The sequence below is a fragment of the Ptychodera flava genome, chromosome 6 (genome assembly GCF_041260155.1).
Source record: "Ptychodera flava strain L36383 chromosome 6, AS_Pfla_20210202, whole genome shotgun sequence".
Lineage (NCBI taxonomy): Eukaryota > Metazoa > Hemichordata > Enteropneusta > Ptychoderidae > Ptychodera > Ptychodera flava.
Genome location: NC_091933.1, coordinates 9,425,403 through 9,448,578, shown reverse-complemented (window position 1 = coordinate 9,448,578; position 23,176 = coordinate 9,425,403). Strand labels below are relative to the sequence as shown.

The window sequence follows — 23,176 nt, the reverse complement described above, 5'->3', positions numbered from 1 at the left end:
TTTTGTCAAGGCTGGTACCCTAGCTAATCTTAACAGGGTTTCCCCCCTGTTTTAATGCAATCCTATCAGGGGACAACAGAAATGGTATCAGAGTTCCCACACCATTTACCTATCTTCCCAAACCTTCGCAAAAATACTGAATCAGTAAATATTGCTTTAGTGTCTCAGTTTTTCATTAATTGTTCTGATAATATTCAAGAATATTTCCAGATGCCTTCATTCTAAGGGACATGGCATTGACACTGTAAAGCAATGTATGGAGTTGTGCCATGGCAATAAACTGACACCATTGCTTATCTAGTACTGCCATATCCAAGAATTCAACTTACAATCGTTTGACATCCTCTTCTTTGGTTCTTTTATCTCTTTGCAACATTTCTAATTCTGCTCTGGTACTGGCTTGCAGTGTCATCAAACCTAACTCTTTACTGTAAAATGAAAATCAATTTACATTCAGACGACTGTAATGACATCATGGATTAATTGAAATCAAATGGATAATTTAGCCACTTATTAAACTGTGTAACAAATCCTGATGATCGCTTTGGGGTCCATTCACTCAAATTCACATAAAACTCAAGGTTTTCGGCAATTTTTTAGGACCTTTTAGGTCCCAAATACCATTTCCTAGGTATCATTTTTACAATATATTGTTCTCATATATCACTTCACACATTATTTTTATAATATAAATTTTGGTGAATTATCAATTTTTCCAGGACCTTCCACAGATCAATTTTATTTTCAAGAACTTTTCCTGGACTTTCCAGGAGGATTTAAAATTCAAGGACTTCCAAGGTTTTTCCAGGAGCATATAAATCCAGTCGCTCATTGTTTCCCATTACATGTAAGATGTTAGAATTTGGAGTGAAATGTGAACACTGAAAGGAAGTAACTTACTTGACTTTGCTGTATTTACTGTCTTTTTCTTTCTTCTGTAATTGAAGATCTCGCACTTCTTCCTTCAGTTGATCAATATTGCTGTTCTTCTCCTCTTCTGACAGTTCTCTTTCCTAGAAATCAACAGTGATTGCCAGGCACTAAATTTAATGCCAAGTTCTCTTTCCTAGAAATCAACATTGGTTGCCAAGCTCAAGTCAAGTTCTCTTTCCTAGAAATCAACAGTGATTGCCAGGTACCGAAGTTAACATTGCAGTCATTGATAGAAAGAAGGGAAGGGTGGTTGAATCTGTATACACAAGGGTGTAGGAGAAAACAAAGTGAAGTTATGGTGGTGAAATGTAGTTTTATATGATGCATATATGGATTACATGTTCAGTGTTTAGAAGACTAAAAGTTAGAATGTTCTCTGTTTTATGCAATGCTTTCTTAACATCAAAATATATCCTGGGGATGATTAGAGAGTTTACAGTGATGATTTCAATTACAGCAAAACCACTTACAGCTCTGGTCAATTCCTCTTCCAGATCAACCAGTTTTTGAGCAGAGGTATCAAGTCTGTCCAAATCTGTCACAATGGTCTGCAATTCTTGTTTGTTTTTGGCCTGGTTCAGAAGATGGGAAAACAAAACATATTTATTGTAAGTGTTATTTTTTGTGCAATTTGCTTATTTCCTACTTTATTGGATGCCAGTGTTTTGATATTAAAGTCATTCTACCTGATTATGATGAAGCTCACTAGATCTGCAATGAAGTACGCTTATATGGTCTTATTATTATAGAACAATAACACATAAATGTAAAGCACAACTTTTGGTCCAAACTTTTAGATGACATCCTGTTGCAAAAAAATCAACAATATTAATCTTTACGGCCCTGATACGGGTTTTGCGGACCGAGGTTGTACGGCGGAAGGGCCCGAGCGTGCGAGGGCCCGTACGCCGTACGACCGAGGTCTGCAAAACCCGTATCTGGGCCGTAAAGGTTTTATCATATACCTTATTGAACGGTTGTGATATATTTCAGTATTTATCAATAAAATTTTGTTAAAGTTATGGGCGTAAATTAAAAAAAAAAACATGAGCCGCGCAACTTTGCAGATTAATATGTACGATGTTGTCATTTGTTCTGTTGTGGAACCGCGTCACGAGCTTGTTCTATGCGAACGCTAATGTCACTACAGAATGAGCAAAGATGAGTAGTTGACCCTGCTCGTTAAATACACTTTCTCAGCAAAACATTGAGAGGAGACTATCAAGCACTTGTTTTAAACCAATTTTGATCGGAATAAGATTCGAACTGTCTACAATTTGCTTCAAAACTACGAGCGAAGCGCATAGAAACGGGTTCGAATCTCGCGCTGACGTGCTTTCGAATGGAATGTACGTGGATAGCAACGCGCGTAGCGACGACAATGAAAAAGTTCGAAAAAGCGCGCACACTACCTTATTTGGGCAAAGTGTGCCTGGGCGTGATACGGCAACTTATTACACACCTGTAAGAGCGCCTTTTCTCATAGGTTTACATGGGTACGTGAATCTAGGTATATGATAAAGTTTGTTTGATCATTTCTAAAGCATGGATATATGGATCTTGTAGATTGTGTATATGATTGTGTGCCAGTAATTGTAAATATACACACTACTAGATCATCACGTACATCTTTACTGTGTTACTCACGATAGTTTGTTTCTTCATTTTTTCAGTGTGTTCAAGTTTCGTTTTTGTATCTCGGAGATCATCAATCTGTTTCTGCATGGCCGACTCTTTGTCTTCGTATTGCCTCTGAAAAGTAGTATAGACCATTTACAAAGGTAAGCTTTCAATGACATACCACCTCACATTTCATTAATCATGTCACTGGATGTAAGGTTTATAGAACGTTGAAAAATGGAGAAAATAGAATGATGTTTCCACCATCATTCATCTTTGCTAAACATCTTTGACAACAGAATACAGGAAATTTTCTACAGACACTGATACCGGTGATCTGAAAAATAGTGACAATATCACTGTTCGCTCCCATATAGTTATCAAAACAAACCAACAATTGTATGAAACATAGACAAACATACAGACAGACAGACATACACAGACTGGCACAAAGTGATGACATTGGCCCCTAAGTGTGCCTTGGCCCATGGAGAGTGATAAAGATATAACAACAAGCGACCTAGCGGCCGATATAGCTCCGCTGTGTTTATGTAGAGAATAACTATTTTTGACACATGTTGATGAAGAAGGTGGAAATCTTTGATAGCTCAATGCAGTGGCCAGAAAAAAGTGGCTAAAATAGCTGCAAAAATACACAATTGAAGATTTCATCATACTTTGCATATATCACATCGGATCATCCCTAAGAACATGTCAACCAAAGCTATCTGATGAGTAGTTTTTTGAGAATAAAATTTTCTGACCAAAAATGGCAACAATTGCCCCCAAAAATAAAAATTGCAGATTTCATCATAATTTCAAAAGATCACATTTAGTTTATCTATAGAAACCTGTATATAAATTTCAAAGCTGTTGGACCAGTACTTTTTGAGAAACACATTTTTTAACAAAAAATGGAAAAAATTGACCCAAAAATACAAAATTATAGATTTCATCAGAAATTCAATATATATTACTTAGTTCATCTATGAAAACCTGTATACCAAATTTCAAAACTATCAGACCAGTACTTTTAGAGAAATACATTTTTTGACAAAAAATGGCAAAAATTGCCTTAAAAATGCAAATTTCATATTTCTGCACAATTTGAACAAATCTGAAATAGATCATCCCTGGGGACATATGTACCAAATATCAAAGCTATCTGACTAGTAGTTTTGAAGAAAAAGATTTTGAAAGATTTTTTTACCAAAAATGACAAAAATTGACTTAAAAATACAAATATGCAAATTTCACCACGATTTGAACAAACCTGACTGAAGTCACCCTAAGTAAACTGCATATCAAATTTCAAAGCAATCAAACAAGCGGTTTCGGAGAAGAAGATTTATTTTACCAAACACACCAAAAAATAGCCCAAAAATGCAAATATGCAAATTTCACCACGATTTGCCCAAATTTGGGAAAGGTCCTCCTTCTACACTTCCATACCAAGTTTCAAATCAATCGGACTTGTGGTTTCAGAGAAGAAGATTTTTTGACCAAAAACGGGAGAAAATTACAAAAAAATTCATGAAAAATAGCAAGTCCAAGATACTCACCAAAGATGTGCACAATCATTTCAGGTCAGCCCAAAGTACTTACATGCTAATTTTTCATGTAATCTGCTCAGTGGTTATTGAGTTTTTTCAATTTTGACTGTTTTTACATTTTTTCACTTAATTTGCATATTTTTGGCAATGACAACTTGATTTGAACAAAATATCATCTACAGCCCATCATCCATGTACACACCAAATATCAAGATGAAATGTGCAGCGGTTTTGGAGTTTTTGATGTTGACGGACAGACATACAGACATACATACAGACAGTTTCCTAGCCTATAAGAATAGCTTCCTATACATATGGCTATGGGAGCTAAAAATTAAGCTTAGCCATCGTTAACAAAAGTTTCACTTAAGACAAAACACTTTGAATATTTATTGTATAAAGTTTGCTACAATGCACATCCTCATAACACTGCATACTGGTTTGTTTCCATTTGTAACCATGTTAGGATTTTAATCACGATTGAATCTGTTATCAACATTATCTGTATTTGAGTCAGTATACAACCATGAACAATACTTAAAACACAGAAAAAGTGCAATGCCAATGTAACTCACTTTATTTATTTTGGCCTCTTCTATACAATTTTCAAGTCTTCTTTTCATAGTCTCCATGAATCTGCTGACCTGATGATCTGACAGTGGAACATTTTCGAATCCTGCCGACAAAAAAAAAGATCAAATGTTTGAACCCTCATCAGGGTAAGAACCTAGAATTTCAACAAACGTGCGGTTCTGGACAGTTAACCAAATTCACCTAGACTTGGCTTGTTGACAGATGTCAGCCATGTTTTACTGTAAGTCAGGGTTACCAACCAGCGGTGAAGTACATGAAATATCAATTCTGACATCCACAATCACTGATATACCATGAATTCATCACAGTCAGTTTGGAGTCTTGATGTATTTAGTTGATAGACTTCCCAGACAAGTATTTATATTGTCTAGTATGATCAAAAGATTCCACATGAAAAAGTCTTCAACTTTTCCTTCAAGTTACTGGTTTAGTATAATTGATAATCAATATTGCTTTTACTTACACAGTAATGTACCCCCTCCAGGCCCATAATGAACAAAAGGAAACTTTTGCACCACATAATGTACGAGGCAAAGGCAAGTACATAATGGTGCGCAAAGTTTGCTTGAATACATTATGGGACAGGAGGGGGTACATTATTGCTTTGGGAATGTCAGTGAATTTGTAGATTTAGAAAACATCTGGTGCCACAATGTTGAATAATTAGATATATTATCAGTGATATCTGGGGGGATGTCATCATAAACATCACTGGTGCTGACAAAGCTGTAATATAAAACTTTAATATGTAAGAGTCTGAAAACAATTTTGAAAGTCTTCTCTAAGAATTGCAGCTACTTTGATACTTGATGCATACGATTACTGTTGTATCATGGATATCCTGCATGGTGTACAAAAACACAAGAATTACTGGTACTGACCTTCAAAATCAAAATCTCTAGAAATGGACTGAATTAAGGAATCCCTCTTGCGAATGCTTTGCTGATGTTGCTGTAAATTGCACATAGAACACAAAATATACGGTATGTCATCCAAAATCATGTTAGTTGAACTAAATAAAACAGACTATACTAGATAATGCTTCGTATCAACAATGGCGCCGAACAAAGGCGACACGGTTTTGCGTGCTCTTACAATTTTCCTGTTCTTATGCTTCTTTATCATTGAATCATCCGGACTGCTATCTTACAACAGAGAGGAACTACTGGTGCTCCGCCAGAGCGGCGGTGAGGTGAGCGGTGAACTTATCTCGGGTCAAAATTTCATCGAAAAATCTTTGCTCACAAACTCAGCTGGTGAACAGAAGCCTGCCCATAGCCGTTCGCATAGTCGTCGACCACGGAAGCGTGGAAAACGTGGCGGAGTATTGACGCGTCTCCGTAAGCGTAAGAATCGCCCACCACTGCCCAGTATAATCCTCGGAAATGTACGCTCGCTACGAAATAAGACTGATGAACTATCTTGTCTCATTCACACTAGGAAAGACTATCGCGATTGCTCAGTGTTTTGTTTTACTGAAACATGGCTAAATTCATCAGTGCCTGATTCCATTCTAGTGCCTGATGGATTTACACTCTTTCGGTCGGATCGTGTATTTGCTGAAGTGGAAAAATCTATTGGCGGCGGACTCTGTTTTCTTTTAAATAATGCTTGGTGCACTGATGCCAGGATTATCTCAAAATCGTGCACACCAGAGTTGGAAACTCTTGTTATCAAATGTCATCCATTTTATTTGCCCAGAGAATTTGGATCTGTACTTTTGTGTGCTGCATATGTGCCACCAGATGCCAATTCAAACGTTGCTATTGACCAGCTGTCGGCTATAATTACGCAACAAGAAAACAAACATTCCGGGTCAACTTGCATTGTTTTAGGCGACTTTAATCATGCAAATTTACGTAAAGGGCTACCAAAATACTATCAACACGTGAATTGTGCAACCCGTCATGACAAGATCTTAGACCACTGTTATACGACAATAAAAGATGCCTATCGGTCTCTGAAACGTGCACCTCTCGGTAACTCTGATCACAATATGATTCATCTAGTTCCCGCATACAGACAACAACTCAAACGTGAAAAACCTACAAAACGCCTTGTCCCTCGATGGACAGAAGCAGCCATTCAGCGACTTCAGGGCTGTTTTGCGTGTACGAATTGGGACTTGTTTATTGAAACTGCAGCTGACCTTGATGAGTGCACCGAGGTCACGATGGATTACATCAAGTTTTGCGAGGAGCTATGTATTCCCAGGAAGTTGGTAACATCTTATCCCAATGATAAACCCTGGTTTGATCGGACCGTAGCTACCCATCTTCGCGCGAAAGAAGCTGCTTTCAGATCTGGCGACAGTTCAGCTATGAAGAAGGCAAAATATGATGTTGTGAAGGCGATTAAACATGCGAAACGTCTATATCGAGACAAGTTAGAAAATGATATTTTGTGGCAACTGACTCACGGGAATTGTGGAAAGGCTTTGAGAAAATCACCGGGTATAAACCAAAGTCAAAATCAGCTCCAACGAGGATGAAAACCCTTCCGGATCGTTTAAATGAATTTTACGCGCGATTTGACCGTCCTTTTGACATTCCACCAGTTACAAGTGAATCGCTGCCTCCTCCGTTTGAAGTAAGCTTGGGGGACCTCCGACGCACTTTAAGTACATTGAACGTGAGAAAAGCTTCTGGTCCAGATGGAATTTGTCCTCGCCTGTTACGATCATGTAAAGATGAACTGTGTGAAATCTTATGTGTGATATTTAACTGGTCATTGAAAACGAGTCACGTTCCCAATGTGTTCAAAAGATCCATCATAATTCCCGTACCAAAACGCACTCCAGTTACTTGCTTAAATGATTATCGTCCAATAGCTCTTACATCTACTGTTATGAAATGTCTAGAAACCATTGTTAGAAAATACATTCAGTCGAATATTCCTGCATCTTTAGATCCATATCAGTTCGCCTATAGAACAAATAGATCGGTTGATGATGCTGTATCTTGGGCACTTTTCAAAGTTTCTCAGTTTCTGGATAAGAAAATTCCAAATTATTGTCGGCTGTTATTCATTGACTATAGTTCAGCATTTAATACTATATCACCTTTTAAATTATATGATAAGCTCACCAACTTGAATTTCAATCCCTCAATTTGTAAATGGATTCTCGATTTCTTGTTGTATCGCTCCCAAATCGTGAAAATTGGCAGTAACTTTTCAAACTCTATCGTTCTAAACACCGGTACACCCCAGGGTTGTAACCTGTCACCGATACTCTATTCTTTGTTTACACATGATTGTGCTGTGAGTTCTGAGGAGAACAATTCATAGTAAAATTCGCCGATGACACCACCCTTGGCGGTTTTATTGAATCTGATGAATCATTATATAGGAAACAAGTGGACGATACAGTTAAATGGTGTTCCAATAACAACTTGGAACTGAATGTCAAGAAAAACAAAGGAAATAATAGTGGACTTTCGTAAAAATCCATCAGAAATTACGCCTCTTACTATAAATGGTACCGAAGTGGAAATAGTTCAATTTTTCAAATTTCTTGGTGTCTACTTATCTGCTGACTTGAAATGGGAAACCAATACTGATTTCATAGTTAAGAAAAGCCAGCAACGCTTATTCTTTCTGCGGAGGTTGAAGAGTTTTCGTGTTAGTCAGAACTTGTTGATTAGGTTCTATCGCGGAGTGATTGAGAGTGTCTTGACATTCGCAATCACTGTCTGGTATGGCAATATCACAATGAATGAACGGAAACGACTCAACCGGATCGTCGGTACCGCCAGTAAAATTATTGGTTGTAATCTTCCATCGCTAGACAGTCTTTACGAGGACCGTGTTCTCAAAAAGTCTGTCTCCATTGTCAATGATCAGTACCACCCTGCACACAATTTGTTTCAACTTATGCGTTCTGGTGAACGTTACCGTTCAATCAAGTCAAGTTCTAATCGGTCCCTAAACAGTTTTTACCCTACAGCAATTCGCATGTTAAATGAATGTAAATCGAGTACTGTGAGAGCTCACACATCTCGTCTCTCATAGTTCCTACACTTGTACTTCTGAAGTCGGCGCTTTTATTCTAACATGTTTATTTTTAATTCTGTTTCTTTTATTTTGTGTTTTGCTCTTTTATTCCCTGTTTTTTATCTCACTGTCTGTCCTTTTGTTTTCGCAAAACCAAGATGTATTTCATTGTATGTGCAATAGCGTATATATATGACAATAAATTATTATTATTATTATTATTATTATTATTATGTTGAGATGACATAAAAATCTACAACATTTTGACCAAACATTTCAGCTGACATTTGCTTGTCCCCAATGTTTACATTACCCACAATTCAAAAAGGAAATGTTGTAAGCGCAGAACATTCGTTTTCCCCCAATATTCATGCAAATGACATTACGCTAATGGTTGTCATTTGACAAGAATAAACATAAAGTGATTACATACAACAATTAATATGCATTAGAAATTATTCTCAATGAATATTACCTTTATAAGGAAGAGCAAAACTCTTTTTACATTTCATTAAAAAAAAACTACTGTTGTGAGCAGAAAACAAAAAGTATACAGCTCCAGCAATACATACAGAATTGACAGGTCTAATGAGATAAGTTGATGTAAGAATTGACCACATCACATTCATAACTGACTTACCTTTGCTTCTTGTTCTAACTTGCCTTGTTCCATTAAGAGATTAGTCTGGTCTTGATTACATTTCTGTATTTCTCTGTTCAGATTCTCAAGTTCATTGTTTGCCTAGTGATGGAGATGAATAAACTATTTCAAATCAGGACACAGAGTGAATCTTGAAATGCAGGTGTCTTTGATACGTAGCCAAGCCGTGTTTTAAACTTTTCACACTCCTTGAATATCATACTGTCCCTGACTTTACTCAAGCAATGGTACTTCTCTAGAACACAAAAGATGCACGTTGTTCTACAGACTCAGTCAGTACGCCTACAAGATCATGTGGTGGTGGCAGAAACAAACCCATGTGTACAAAGGTATTTGTATGTGCATTTGTACACGTTGATTTTGTTCATACCATGGTCCAATTGAATTCCAGGTTATACGATTTACACACAGTTAACATCAAAGCCATCTGAATTATGTCTCTTTGCTGTGGCTACACTGTGATGTGAAGATGACATAAAAAACTTACCCTTTCTAATGCTGTCTCTTTATCAGACATTCTATTCTGATGTTCCTGATACAATCTTCTCAGTTCTTCTGTTGATCCTGTATGTCATTAAAAACCAACAACAGAAACAAATATCGTATAGTGCCAATGTTGTTGTCAAGATCAGTAAACTAGTTCATGTTGCACATGGTATACAAAACAGCTATAATATGAAACGTCAGGAACACCAGCAAAGTTCCTAAACTAGTTATCTGCTTTCTTATCCTTAAAAAAAAATCCACTGAAGTGTCACATTCATGTACCAACTCCTGAAATGAAACCAAGACATGATGTCCAATATTTAAACCTTCAGACACAAGTCACCAGGGCAAATGGTTTCCATTACAGGGTACATAGGTAGCATTAGAAATATCAAATGAAACACAGGACATCTTTGTTGTCTTTTCCATCACAGATGAGGCAGGGAAAGCCTTGAAATGTAAAAAGTAAATCACGCACGAATTCACCATGAACATTACTTACAAACATATGCGGAAATGGTTTAACAGTGGAGTATAAGATAGATGAGACAGTGATGATATCAACTTGTCACTGTCTGTAAGGTAGGTTTCTGGTAATTTCCAATGTTAGGCTGAGGAAATGACCTATCTAAAACAGCTTGGCAAACAATACACGTGTACAAATTCTTTAAAATAGACACCTGCTACAATTAAGATGAATATTTCCCACTAGGAAAATTGTACTTTGAAACTTGTACTTTGGGAGTGACGGTGTCAAATAACATAAATGTTACCATAAGAAAATGATGCAACATTTGTTACCTTGAAAGAAATGTTCAATTTTTGCTTCTAATTCTCTCTGGTTTCTGTCCATCTGCTTCTTCTCACTGGCCAGATTTCCTGTAAAACATTCACCGATAAACTTGCTTACTTCAATCACCAAGACAGGAATTCTGCCATGTGGCAGTAGCACATCGCAATGAAATACTTATTTTCACACATAAATCATACATAATCAACAACAAATACATTATATAAGTCTTTGGATCACTTAACAAACCACTTTCATATTCATTCAGTTTCAAAATGATGTGGCAGAACACTGCAGTATCAAATAATTTATGCAGTGTTTGCCCTACTTGCATTTAGCAACCGGTTGAAGACATACGATATCAAACTCCTTTACCAACACAGATACTTGACAAATGCTTGAAGGTTTGATGCAATACAAGTACATAGAAATATTAAAACACAAACCACTCACCCATTTTCTGCTCTATTTGAAAGATATTGTTTTCTTTTTGATCAATTTCATTCAATTTTTCCTGAGAAAATATTCAGAAAATCGATGGATTAGTAGAGCCTACCTTTCATCGTTCCTGCTTCATGCAAAACACTGTGTATGCCACTTTGTTGTGAAACATGGTATTGCAACACTGAGATGGTCATGTTGAACAATTCAAAATCAGAATGAGCAAAATTAGGACCAAGAGAGCAAAACTGAAACAAAATATAAATGAGAAAAGCTACACGTTTTCAATTCCTTCAATGAACAGTGGGCTTTTTACATGCACAATAATATTCTCACTTTGCATTTGTCAAACTTTAAAAATAGCTGTGTGGACCAACAAATGACTGAGACGAACTCCCCACTCTTTGAAAGTGACAAAGTGTAGAACATTTACATATTTTTTGAAGACCATAGAATATAGGCAACTGTTGCCATGAAAAGCTGTGTCATAGAGTGGATTATATTACCTCAATTGGTTGTAGTTGTTCTTTCAGTTTCCGGATGGTCTCCTTTGTCACTTCTAATCTCGCCTCAGATTTTGACAAATTCTCTTGAATCTAAAAAAATAAATCCATACCTTTGCATGTTTACTTATACAAGAAGAAAAGTAATGAAGCAGTCAAATTATCCTAAAAATCCTGAAAAGAAATATACAGCTATCATGAAATCTATATATATCAACTATGTACATCATGTCATCATGTGAATCATGTCATCATTTTCACATGTAAATGCAATTTACTCATTTCTCTGGTTTTCAAGTTTTCTGAAAGTTTTAGTGTCTCTGAATTTCACACCCTTGGTATGGGTAAATGTGGCTGCACACAAAACTGGCAAATAGATGTGGTCGCAAAGACAAATTTTAACAAATTTGCATTTTCATTTTTCGGAGTGATACTGCCTCAGACTCCTGTTTTAATAGACTTATATAAACAGGTACTGAAAACCAGCCTTGTACAATGTTTGCAATGTATATCCCTTTTCCTGCCAAGTTCATATTTCACAATCAGATCAAGTTAGTGAAAACTAGCAAAGCAAAACATTTTAACAAAGACTTGAAGATTTGAAGGTCCCTGAAAACAGAGATACTGATTTTTACAGACTAAAGCTGCTATAACATACCAAGCCAAGTGGGTGAAAATACGGATGATTTTGGCTCAATACTGCTTTTTACTGACTTGGCAGATGGGGAAGTGATACTGTCTGGCAGGTATAGGGTTAAATCTTTGAAAATCTCACTTTTTTGTGGAACACAAGAAGTACTAATTTAACATTTGCCATATACTTTTATCAACAACAAGACACAGAACATTATTGGATATCTTGAGAGACACCAAGGGATACGTATCTCAAGGAACACCAGGATATCTGCTGCATGAAGAACAATCATTCCATTGTATTTTGCAGACGCACCTCCAATATGAACTTACCTCAGCTGCCTTTTCTTTGTTTTGCTTTAAGTACTTGATTTCAGCTTGATATTCACGAATAGTACCTCCCTGTCAATACACAATGACAGAACCAAAGACTGAACACTAATATCTGTAACCAATCTGAATTTCACCAGGGTAGTACATGTATTTGCAGTTTCTTGGGTACCAACATACTCTTGTAAGCTAATGTGACAATACAATTCATAGAATTGTCTAAAATTTGCACATTACGAGTTCATACATGTATATATGTATGCTTTAAAAAAACAAAATTCTTGTTGATTAACTGCATATTTTGAACATCACTGTATGTTCTGGCCGATGGAAAATAAATTTGAACTGTTTTGCAATGTAAGTCTTCAAGGACTTCAAACAAACAAAATCATCATTTTTTCCCCATGTAAGGTGCAGTTTCTAACGAAATGACAAGTCATTCAAACCAACATCAACTATCAGACTTAAAGCGCAGTGGTCGTCGCGCTGCGCAAGCTCCTGAGGGGCTCCCCCTTGTTGACAACATATCCGAGAATGCTGCATGAGGTTACGGGTTGATTATTATGTTTGCGATATTGCCGCTGATATGGCGGCTGATCTGTCTCAAGTATACCAACTTACCAAATCTAACACGCAATAAAAGGTCAATTAAAAGTTAAATATGTGCTGAATATTGAACAGTCATTACACACTGGATTGAGATCACATTTGATCATGATTTTCTTGAATCAGTTGAATGGGGCTCGCTCGAGCCATGGAACTAAATACTTACCTGTACGCGTGTATATGCCAACAGACTATCAATAACCGGGCTTTAGTCTACGACATCGCTAGCAGGGACGAGAACTTTCATTTCAAGAGGCCCAACAGGAGTACAATCGACAAAAACGCAAGCTACAGAAATCTACAGCTTGCAGAGCAATGCCCGCTGCAGCACGAAGCATCTGTTCCGTACTGTGAACGTCGGTGTCAAGAGAACCGGGCATATGGCGCGCTACACTCGGCTGTGGAGAATCCAACTCCACTACGAAGTTTACCCCGTTGGGGGGTGCAAACGAGAATTTCGAGTACAGGTATCAAGTCAAGCGAACGACCTTTCATAGGTCTTCTTGTTATGTGGGGGTTTAATCTCATTTGAAAGAGGATTCAGACCTACCCGGCAATCAGAAGGTACAACAACGAAGTTTGCGTAGCACCGGTAGGCCCACACTAGCAAGCCGTTGGATCTCTGCCATGACCGTGCACAGGATCTCTCTGTACGTCCCTATGTGTAGCCGTGCAATTTTCCTGCCAAATGCCGCGAAAACCCACTCGTTTTGTCTCTTGTGTCCTGTCATTTGATTATTTCTTGCCACGTATTAATAGAAGAAGTAAGAAATGGTGATCAACAGTGGGTCGTGGGCCAAGTCGTCGCGGGGCCGGTACGTTGTGCCGCTGGTTGTAGGACCGGATGCTCTTATATCCGTGTACCTCAACGCGGTGACCTTCTCCCTTATCGAAGCAACATCATCCCCCGCGTCCTGCTCTGGCTTGCCGATCATGGTCTTGAGTGTAATTTTTGTGTTTGGCATTGTGCTTGTTGCTGGTCTACATATACATATACAATGTTGATCATTTTAGTGATGTATTTTTACTGTGCTGTACATAGCATTGTGTACAACCAGCGTGACCGCGCGCGATCAAACCCATTTGTTCACTGTGACTGCGTGCAGTAAACTCAGCGACATAATATGCAGAGTGTCTCAATGTTCGTAGCCTTAGGCCTACATGAGTTTACAGATAGAAATACACCACTGAAGTTCGTTTCCGATCTCAATATTTTACTTTTGCATGATGTTGAGTCTTACAAAGGCGCTAACAAAGTGAGGGATCGCTCCCATCTCACTCCGATTGAAGTTGAGAAGACTTATGTTTACAAATATTTATGTTTATCAACAAAAAAATCGCGCACGCGCAGCGCGATGACCACTGCGCTTTAAATCATTTTTATAATGACATGATACAAAAATTGTATGTTTTACGCATAAAAATGTCTTCTGCTGGTCTTGAGTAAAACAAGAACTTGCAATTGACGTACAAAACTAAAACAAGTGAAAAAGGGTTAAAAAGTTACAGCTACTGGGCCTTTCAGCTAGGTGAAAATGTACAGTATTTGGAATGGTTGTCAGATTGTTTCTAATGAGTAATATGATTCTATTGAGTAATGTTTCTAATGAGTAATATGGCTTTGTAAATGTCAGCTGGAGCAATCCAATCATTAAGTTATCAAATTTGTAAAATTTATTGACCAAAAACCAGTCATTTTCTTAAAATTGAAACCTGACACTACTGAGAATTCAAATGTTTTGATAAAAAACTCAAAACTCTTACCTGCTCCTGTCGCAACTTTCTGATACACTCCAACGCTTTAATGTATCTGTAAAAACAGAGGTTTAACTCCTGAAGATCACACACACACAATCTGGGTTTTAAAAGCATCCTTTTCTCAGACTTTTTTAATGGTGAAATGAAGAATTTTGATTTTTTGCTTTCATCTTTTTTTTATAAATGGCAAACTTTGACAACTGTAGATTATGTTGAATTGACAATGCAAGTATGATTTACCTTGTTGCAGCAAAGATATCATCAAACTTGGCTTTCAGAGCTTTACCTTCACTGAGTGGCCTGACATAAATATAACAAAACAGCATGTTACCTTTCTTGTAAGTTAGAGAAAACTTATGGAAAAATTAACTGATTCAACTACATTCACAGTCACACTTTCTAGGTGTCATAAATTTGATGTATATATAACAAACCGTTCCTGTAAAAGATTTTATAAGTCAATCAATACAAATAGGAGTCTATACAACAGAATCTTGGGCTCACACAATCCCTGCATTATACCAATTCTCCATCATTGACAAATACAAAGAACTAATGAAAATTGTGAAAAACTCAAGACATACCAGCTGGAATCTTCTTGATGACAAAATATCACATTTATCAATACAGCTTTGGATACTCCCAAACAACCAATCATCTACAATAAATTGTTAATTGTTGTTAGTTAGGTAGATGTATGAATTCTTGCTCTATTGTAAGCTTAATTCATAAGTAAAAGCAAACCAAGAAAAAATATGTGCCTGGAGAGAAGACTAATTTCTCGTAAATTGATGTTACAAATGTTTGATTTTTGTCTTGATAAAGTTCTATCCTTTCACCATATTTCGCTGTATAATTGTCCACCAATCCTATTGAAAAACTATCACATAAACCAAATTTTGGCGACAAAAAGGTTAAACTGTCAACAATACTTCTCATTTTTGTCAGGCTTGGAACACTGGATCAACGCTGCTTGATTCTATTACATATAAACAAAAACAATCGCTTTACCGTCCACAACTTCAAAATACAGTATTACATTGTTAAATATCATTACAATTCACTTTGAGAACCTAACTTTATTATAGATTGCCTAAAAAAATAGCACTCATATAAGAGGCACTTTGGGCTGGTAGAACATTTGCATTTAACATATGTACTTCATTTTGTTTGCCATACATTATACTTTCAGCAACAATTTGCAGTTATTCAAACAAAATGCAAATGCCAAAGTGATTCAAAACTACCATCTTATTGCAACATGGTTATCTTATCAACTTCTACTGCAGAATGCATACTGGAAATGCATACCAATTTATTATCTATGACAAATCTGTTACATGTCTCGGTACACAGGCTCAGCCATATCAACTCACCTCATTATTCAAATCAGCACATTTTGAACTGATGTTAGTTTTCTGTCAGGAAAGAAACATATATTTACACATTTAAGTAATTTGCCCGTCCCCAGTATCAACTGTAAAGTGCCACTTCCAGCATATGGTACATGGCAAATGAAAACTTACCATGGGAATTTATACATGTAATCTATGAACATAGGTACAAAGGTACACCTTTTAAAATATGCCAGAATAAAATAAACTTTATTTGAAGTTCCCAAAACTTCTCAATGTTTAATTTACCGGTATGCCATCACAATACAATATTTGTACTGGTAAAGACAAATAATGTCAGTGTTCTCACGTTAATATGCAAAAATAAACATTTGTCCACAAATTTAGATTACATTTTTGAAAATTACATTTCAAAACGACAAAGGGTCAATGTAAATGAAGACTACTACAGCTACCAGGAACAGCATTTGACATATTTACAGCTAAGACTACAAGCTGCAACAACAGTCATGCATGCACTACTGATAAAATCTGTCCAAATTTCAAGTGCCAATGTATGATGTTGTGCACGCGCAGTTATATTTAGTGACAAACCTGCAACTGCAAACGTTATTCTACAAATGGTAAGATACAACAAAAGTGACACATAAATCTCTACAAGCTATTATGCATCATGAAAACATTAAAATTACTTGGATTTGTCAATGGAAAGTACAGTTACTGTGATAAGAAATTTCAACCAGATTTCCATTGTGTAACTTACTTCTCCAAAAGAATTCGTTCTTGTCAACGTGCTCTCCAATGTTTTGAATTCAACTTTCTTCAACTACAAAGTAAAAGACATCACTATTAATACGTATCATTAGTTAGCAGGCTGATAGAGAAAAACTTAGAATCTTTCTGAGGGTCAACTTGTTACCCTAAAGTAGTAAAGAGGATATTAAGTTTTAGTTGTCATATTTTATTGTTTGAGTCTAAGTCTTAGTACAGCTCAAATCACAGATATGGTGACTTTTAGCACACTATGAATAGGATATCATTCTTACCTTTTGGGTTGCCACTACGTTTCTACAAACAACAACACGTCTGTCATTGACATCTTTGAAGCCGAGTTTCACTTGCCCACGAACTTCAGTTTCATGCGCTACCTGCCATCATGGATAAAAAGAAAAAATATGTTATGAATGTCATTATTTTGTCTACTGATGGCTGAATAGAATGCTTCATTAGTCTGCGATGGATATTAAATTTAGGTTTTGGTTGATGTGATGTGAGGTATCAATATTAATATTTTTCTGCTGTCATCTGAAGCCTATGAATGTGATTGAGGTTTCCTCTTTTCAAGAACAAATGCGAGTGACAGGTAGACATGGAAATCTGTTTGTCTCAATGTGCACTTCTCGTATCAAAAGGTCTTGATGTTGCCACTACACACTATTACCAGAATCACTGATCAGTGCAGACAGTATAATCCCCTGTTATGAGTTGTATATCATCCAAGAGTCAAAACATTCAATATTTTCACAGAATGCAGAACAAACTTAATTGTCTTCATCATCTGTCTGTGATGTATTCCATAAACGTGTATGTAGAAATTGTAGTCTTACCTTAGGATCATGTACAAAGGCATGGTTCTGTCCTCGACTTCCAGGTGGCATATCACCAGTAGTGGCATATTTCAGGCATTCTATGATAGTCTGCAAATTACAAGATACTTCTGTAAAGACAACTTTATAAACACAGCCATGTTTAACAAATATTTATAAGAACAGCTTCCTCTTAATAAAGTATGTACCAGCTTAATTATAATTTTCAGTGTATATAAATTTCACAGAAAAGGGAAAGTGGCTAATTTTCTTACCATCCCCATAAAAGATGCATATTCTCTAATATTTAAGCAATAAAGCACACCCAGCAATGGTATACCACGAGATTTTGACCAGTTCACGACATATATGCAAGAGCGATAGCGAGTGCATATATGAAGTGAAATGGTCAAAATTGAGTGGTATATGTCGCTGGGTGTGATTTATTGCTATTATATCATAACAGTATATTAAATCTCTGGCGCGGAACGTCATAACAGGACTTTTCCTGAAGCTGAGAGCTAGTGCGCATGCCAGCCGTGGTATATCATCAATATACCACGGTTCTTTTCGCGTCTCGACCAATCAGATCGCTGTATTTGCACCATCAATATACTGGTATGATATAATAATCATTTGTTCACCGGGGTGGATAGCAAATGACAAATGAATATTTTCTAATCGAATGATCTTGCCAGCAGGAGAAATTTCTTCTATAAAGAATATCAACTTACTGTTTTTCCAGCTCCATTTTGGCCAACAATCAGGGTGAGTGGTGAAAAAAATTGAAGAACTTGTTTATCCCGGTCATCTTGTCCAAAACTACGTATGCCCTGTATGCTGAGTTTATCAATGGATGCCATACTTCTCACACGTACCAAAACTGCAATGGTGGAACACAGCAATGATAAATTCAGTTAATAAGAACATAATGTTGGACAAGTAAAAAGGAAAATGCCACCTGTAAGGGCAATAGCAAAGTAGTTTTATAATACAGGTATATAGGCTTACTCTTTACATCAAAGTAACTTATTCTGAGCGATTGTATAAACTCAAACATCTTTATAGTCCCACAGATTATGTCCCAAAACTTTACATTACAAAATAAATGCAGCATTAGATGCATGTCAGCATGATGACATGAAAAATAAAAATTTAACAACAGTAATGGTACTACCGGTAATCTTCTTTTTATTTGTCAAAATAGCAGTTTATCAAAGCAGGTGAACCCAGGCAGTCTTTAGCAGGATCTGCCAAAGGTATGATCTGTTCTATACATGGCAGTCCCTCACCAGCAAGGTACACTAGGAGATCAATTTATCTATCAATTGGGAGATTTTCTCCCGATCGGGAGAAAATCCGCTTTTAGTCTAGTGTGCCTTGCTGCTCACTGGAGTTTGCAAGACTAAATACATTTGGCCAAGATAGTCAGTCACCAAGCACTAACAAGTAACTTTTATCAACATTGTTACCTTAAAGGCGAATACTGTCAGAAATCAAAGGTACTGAAAAAAGGAACACAATAGAATGCTAAATACTTTATTTTTGTTTTATGAAAATACAATACATATAAAAATAATATTTCATATGTGTCACAGTGTTTACCAGAATTCTAATATTTCAAGGAAAGCCATCGTATTGGCATTATTCATCTCATTCATGTGGTGTATATATATATATAGTTCTTAGCAAAGACTGCATTTTCATTCTGATGTTGGTGCAACAAAAGTGAAGTATCTCTCCTGTTTTCTAATAGTACGACACGACAGCACAGATGCAGTCTGGTACCTATTTGCACGTTTCCAGTGCTACAAAATACCGGCCCCGAACTGGAAACGCATCGAAAGAATGCCCCAGCCTAGCTGCAAAATTGTAGCTCTACGGTGAGGCGGTCGGTGAGTTTTGGTTTTTGCGACCTGGCTCACCAGTAGAGCTACAATGCCGAAGGCCCTGTAGCATACAAAATAAGCGCGCCACACATGGCGCGGCATTTTGATGTAAAATCCCACATATTTACTGCATTTGGTCGTACCGATTTATCACAACTGAAGACTAAACACTATACTACACTAGCCTTGTCGTTTATGGGGTTTGGTATTAGCGCAAACACGTCGATCGCGTTCCATAAACATTGAGCGTGTTTCTGGGAGCCGCCATTACCGGAAGTTGGTAATGGCGGCTCCAAGAAATGTTTTTGGAGCGCGATCGACGTATTTGAACAAATACCAAACCCCATACACGACAAGGTTAGTATAGTATAGTGTTTAATCTTCAGTAGTGATAAATCAGTATGACCAAATGCAATAAATATATGGGATTTTACATCAAAATGCCGTGCCATGTGCAGCGTGCTTATTTTGTATGCTTCAGGGCCTTCGGCATTGTAGCTCTACACTCAGTGTGACAGAATTCGGACAGGGTAGTAAATTTCGCCTAAAGTCGTTTCGTAAATGACCAGCAATAAGAAATCTTATTACCATACCTTTCGAAACTTTATTGTGGTTATTCTCAAACTCAGTTGATACGACGGGAGTGATATTTCGGGGTCAAAGTTGCCAAAGTTTTGACCCCATGTCGATGGCGTAGTAATCGGACTGCAATCCCAGAAATCGGACGTCGTGTTTGGAATGTGATTAGGAGCTAAGTATTGATAATTTGAAACTTCAAACCACCAATTTTTAATTTCGATGTGTTTAGTAAACTGTATATAAGAATATTTCATGATAATTAGTTATGTTTAATCCATGGACGACTCAACTATATTTCGACGTGTATAGCGCTAGATATCGGACACGGGCTGCCTCTGTGTGTGTTGCTTTCGGCACCTTGTATCGTACGGTGTGGCTAACTTCGCTAAGTTTGTTCAGTGAGTATTACTTATATTGTTTCCATTGCATATTTTGTTTGTATTAGAATCGCACAGGCATTATTTAATACAAATAGCGAGTATATTTCATCGTACGACATTATTTACCTGTCAAGTTTTTACGCGGTAAGTCACTTACTACGTTTACACAATTATGCTAAATATTGTCTGTCCGAAAACTTGTACACTTCATACGTTCATTAAATGTTCTTTTTTCTAGAAACAACTGCGCAGTTTTCGTTAAAACTACATGCAATCGTAGCGAACAATGGAAAGAATATTTTAAAATCATTATTCTCCCCCACATTCGAAATTCAATGCTAAATAAGGACTTTATTCAAAATTTCAGTTACTGTGACCTGACGGCAATATGTTGACAGTATCACTGACGCGGTGTCAGACGACAATTTGTGACCGCCGCTCGTAGCGAACTCAATAGCTTCTACCAAAAAAAACTATCGAAAACGGGACAACAGTGTCACCTGACTTAATATGACGTCACATGACCTGTAAAACGCTATCGATACGGAGCGAAGTGAGTGTAACTAACAGCATGTCACTAAATGTCCGAAAACTGAGGTCGTCCGAAAACTGTCACACTGAGTGTACTGGTGAGCGAGGTCGCAAAAACCAAAACTCACCGACCGCCTCACCGTAGAGCTACAATTTTGCAGCTAGCCCCAGCCCTACACTTGATCCAATTCTGTGGGCATATAAATATCAAAATACAATGAATAGAAGGAATATACTTCAGGCCAGCCAGTAACTAGTGCCGAGAAAAGCCAAGCAACGGGGCCAGTCTAAGCCAGCCCCTCCCCCTGCGAGATTTAAGACACCGATGTCGATGCAGGCATGGAGGAAAAAATATGTCCACGGTCGATGTTATGGCAACTTTCGACTTTAATGAGCACATAACTTTGGGCATAGCTTCCTTAGGCCGACGTTATCTACTCACTGGCCACGGCCCCTCCACCATCAAGGCCTGCCACAGTGCCAGTGTCAGGACTGTGAATCGTCAACACTGTACGGTGTAAAATGACGCCCGCACGTCATCAATGCTCAGATCTGAGCATTGAAACGTCTATTCAACTAAGGATCACATTCATACAAACCTTGATATGTATAGAAATGCTGTGACACTGTCTCTACGGCGCGGTACTTTTTCTGTTGGCTAGAACTCAGCTCAGTGTTCCAAGTAGACCACTGCCCGAGTTCCACTTTCCGACGTTTCCCGCGGTCGCCATATTAAATGTCTGCATGTCAAAGAACTTCTTTGATTGGTACAGTGCAATACGTACATCCAATGAACGCTATCGTTACATCAATCGAGAAATATTATGCGCTTGCGCAAAATTAGAACGTACCAATCATCTATCACATCACAACTTGCATGACATTTGGTATTTCCCGCACGTACCTACATAGCTCTGCATGTTACCGGCTACGCGTATTATGTAAAATTTTTCGAATACGCAAATATCTAGAGAGTGCTATACAGGCTGTCTTCAGATGTAGGTCTAACTATTCCAACATGGGAAAAAATGGAGAAAGCAATTGAAATGGGGGAGCAAGATATTGTATGTCAACATCATTGATCGACAAGCTTGAATCATCACAAAAGTAGGATTCAAATGAGTATAAGAAAATTTTGAAGAATCTTCGCAAAACTTCTGGAGTTTCTATTGATGAATCTATAAAGATTGCAATAGGTTACATATTTCAACTCGTACACTGGCAAAAATTCTTAATCAGGGGATAAAATTCAGTATCCGAACAATTGATTGATACAAAATATAAAAACATTAAATACATATCTTAATAGTCCTATGAAACAGAATTATAAGAAGTAATCAAACAATTAAAAATTTTAAAAAAAGCGGTATGAGTTGAAAACTATATTAAATGAGATGAGTAAGGCATAAATCAGGGGATAAAAATCATCCAAATAATTATAGAGTTGCTTATCAAAACGTTTAACGTCAATTTTGTATAAACTTTTTTATTAGCTTCACTCTCGGGCTTCACTATTATATTTTTCAAGTTTTGAATAGACGTTTCATAGACACCTACAAGATATATAAGTTCTCTATCCTTAGGCCAAAGTAATTAAATTCTTTGTTTTGCGTCCCAACCCGCCTAGGTTTTTAAGGTTTCCATGAAAAACACACACAGTGTATTTGAATTGAAAATTTTAGGACATAACCGCTTAGCTTTTCTGAACGAAAATTTTGTTACAATTTGTTATTTGTTGCAATCAAATTACATTGTGTTAATTTTCTTGTGTGTGTTTTTCAGCCGCTTAGACGCGTACCTTTTCCCATTTAGAGTGGACGCAAAACAAAGAATTTAATTACTTTGGCCTTATCAATCGGTTTCAGAAGGATATACGAACTTTTTACCATGTGTATTCCTATTAAAGACAGCAATCGATAAAATGTTTTCTACTAAAGGGCTAAAGAACCTCTAGT

At 37.0% G+C, this 23,176-nt stretch overlaps 1 protein-coding gene across 1 annotated transcript in view; it reads right to left on the bottom strand.

Moving 5' to 3' along the window:
• The window catches only part of LOC139134780 (DNA repair protein RAD50.L-like), a 40,224-nt gene extending 18,250 nt beyond the window's left edge, over positions 1-21,974 (bottom strand). Inside the window, exons 1-21 of the mRNA XM_070701832.1 lie at positions 21,821-21,974; positions 18,577-18,725; positions 17,864-17,953; positions 17,303-17,404; positions 17,020-17,082; positions 16,278-16,319; positions 15,486-15,559; positions 15,142-15,201; positions 14,908-14,953; positions 12,541-12,609; positions 11,578-11,667; positions 11,084-11,144; positions 10,642-10,719; positions 9,842-9,918; positions 9,334-9,435; positions 5,582-5,651; positions 4,682-4,782; positions 2,581-2,685; positions 1,404-1,505; positions 901-1,013; positions 330-428 (exon numbers count right to left, since the gene is read on the bottom strand). Coding sequence (XP_070557933.1) covers positions 330-428; positions 901-1,013; positions 1,404-1,505; positions 2,581-2,685; positions 4,682-4,782; positions 5,582-5,651; positions 9,334-9,435; positions 9,842-9,918; positions 10,642-10,719; positions 11,084-11,144; positions 11,578-11,667; positions 12,541-12,609; positions 14,908-14,953; positions 15,142-15,201; positions 15,486-15,559; positions 16,278-16,319; positions 17,020-17,082; positions 17,303-17,404; positions 17,864-17,953; positions 18,577-18,705 — 1,673 coding nt within the window. The 5' untranslated portion in view covers positions 18,706-18,725; positions 21,821-21,974. The remainder of the gene's footprint in view (positions 1-329; positions 429-900; positions 1,014-1,403; positions 1,506-2,580; positions 2,686-4,681; positions 4,783-5,581; positions 5,652-9,333; positions 9,436-9,841; positions 9,919-10,641; positions 10,720-11,083; positions 11,145-11,577; positions 11,668-12,540; positions 12,610-14,907; positions 14,954-15,141; positions 15,202-15,485; positions 15,560-16,277; positions 16,320-17,019; positions 17,083-17,302; positions 17,405-17,863; positions 17,954-18,576; positions 18,726-21,820) is intronic.
• Positions 21,975-23,176: the final 1,202 nt, after the last annotated feature.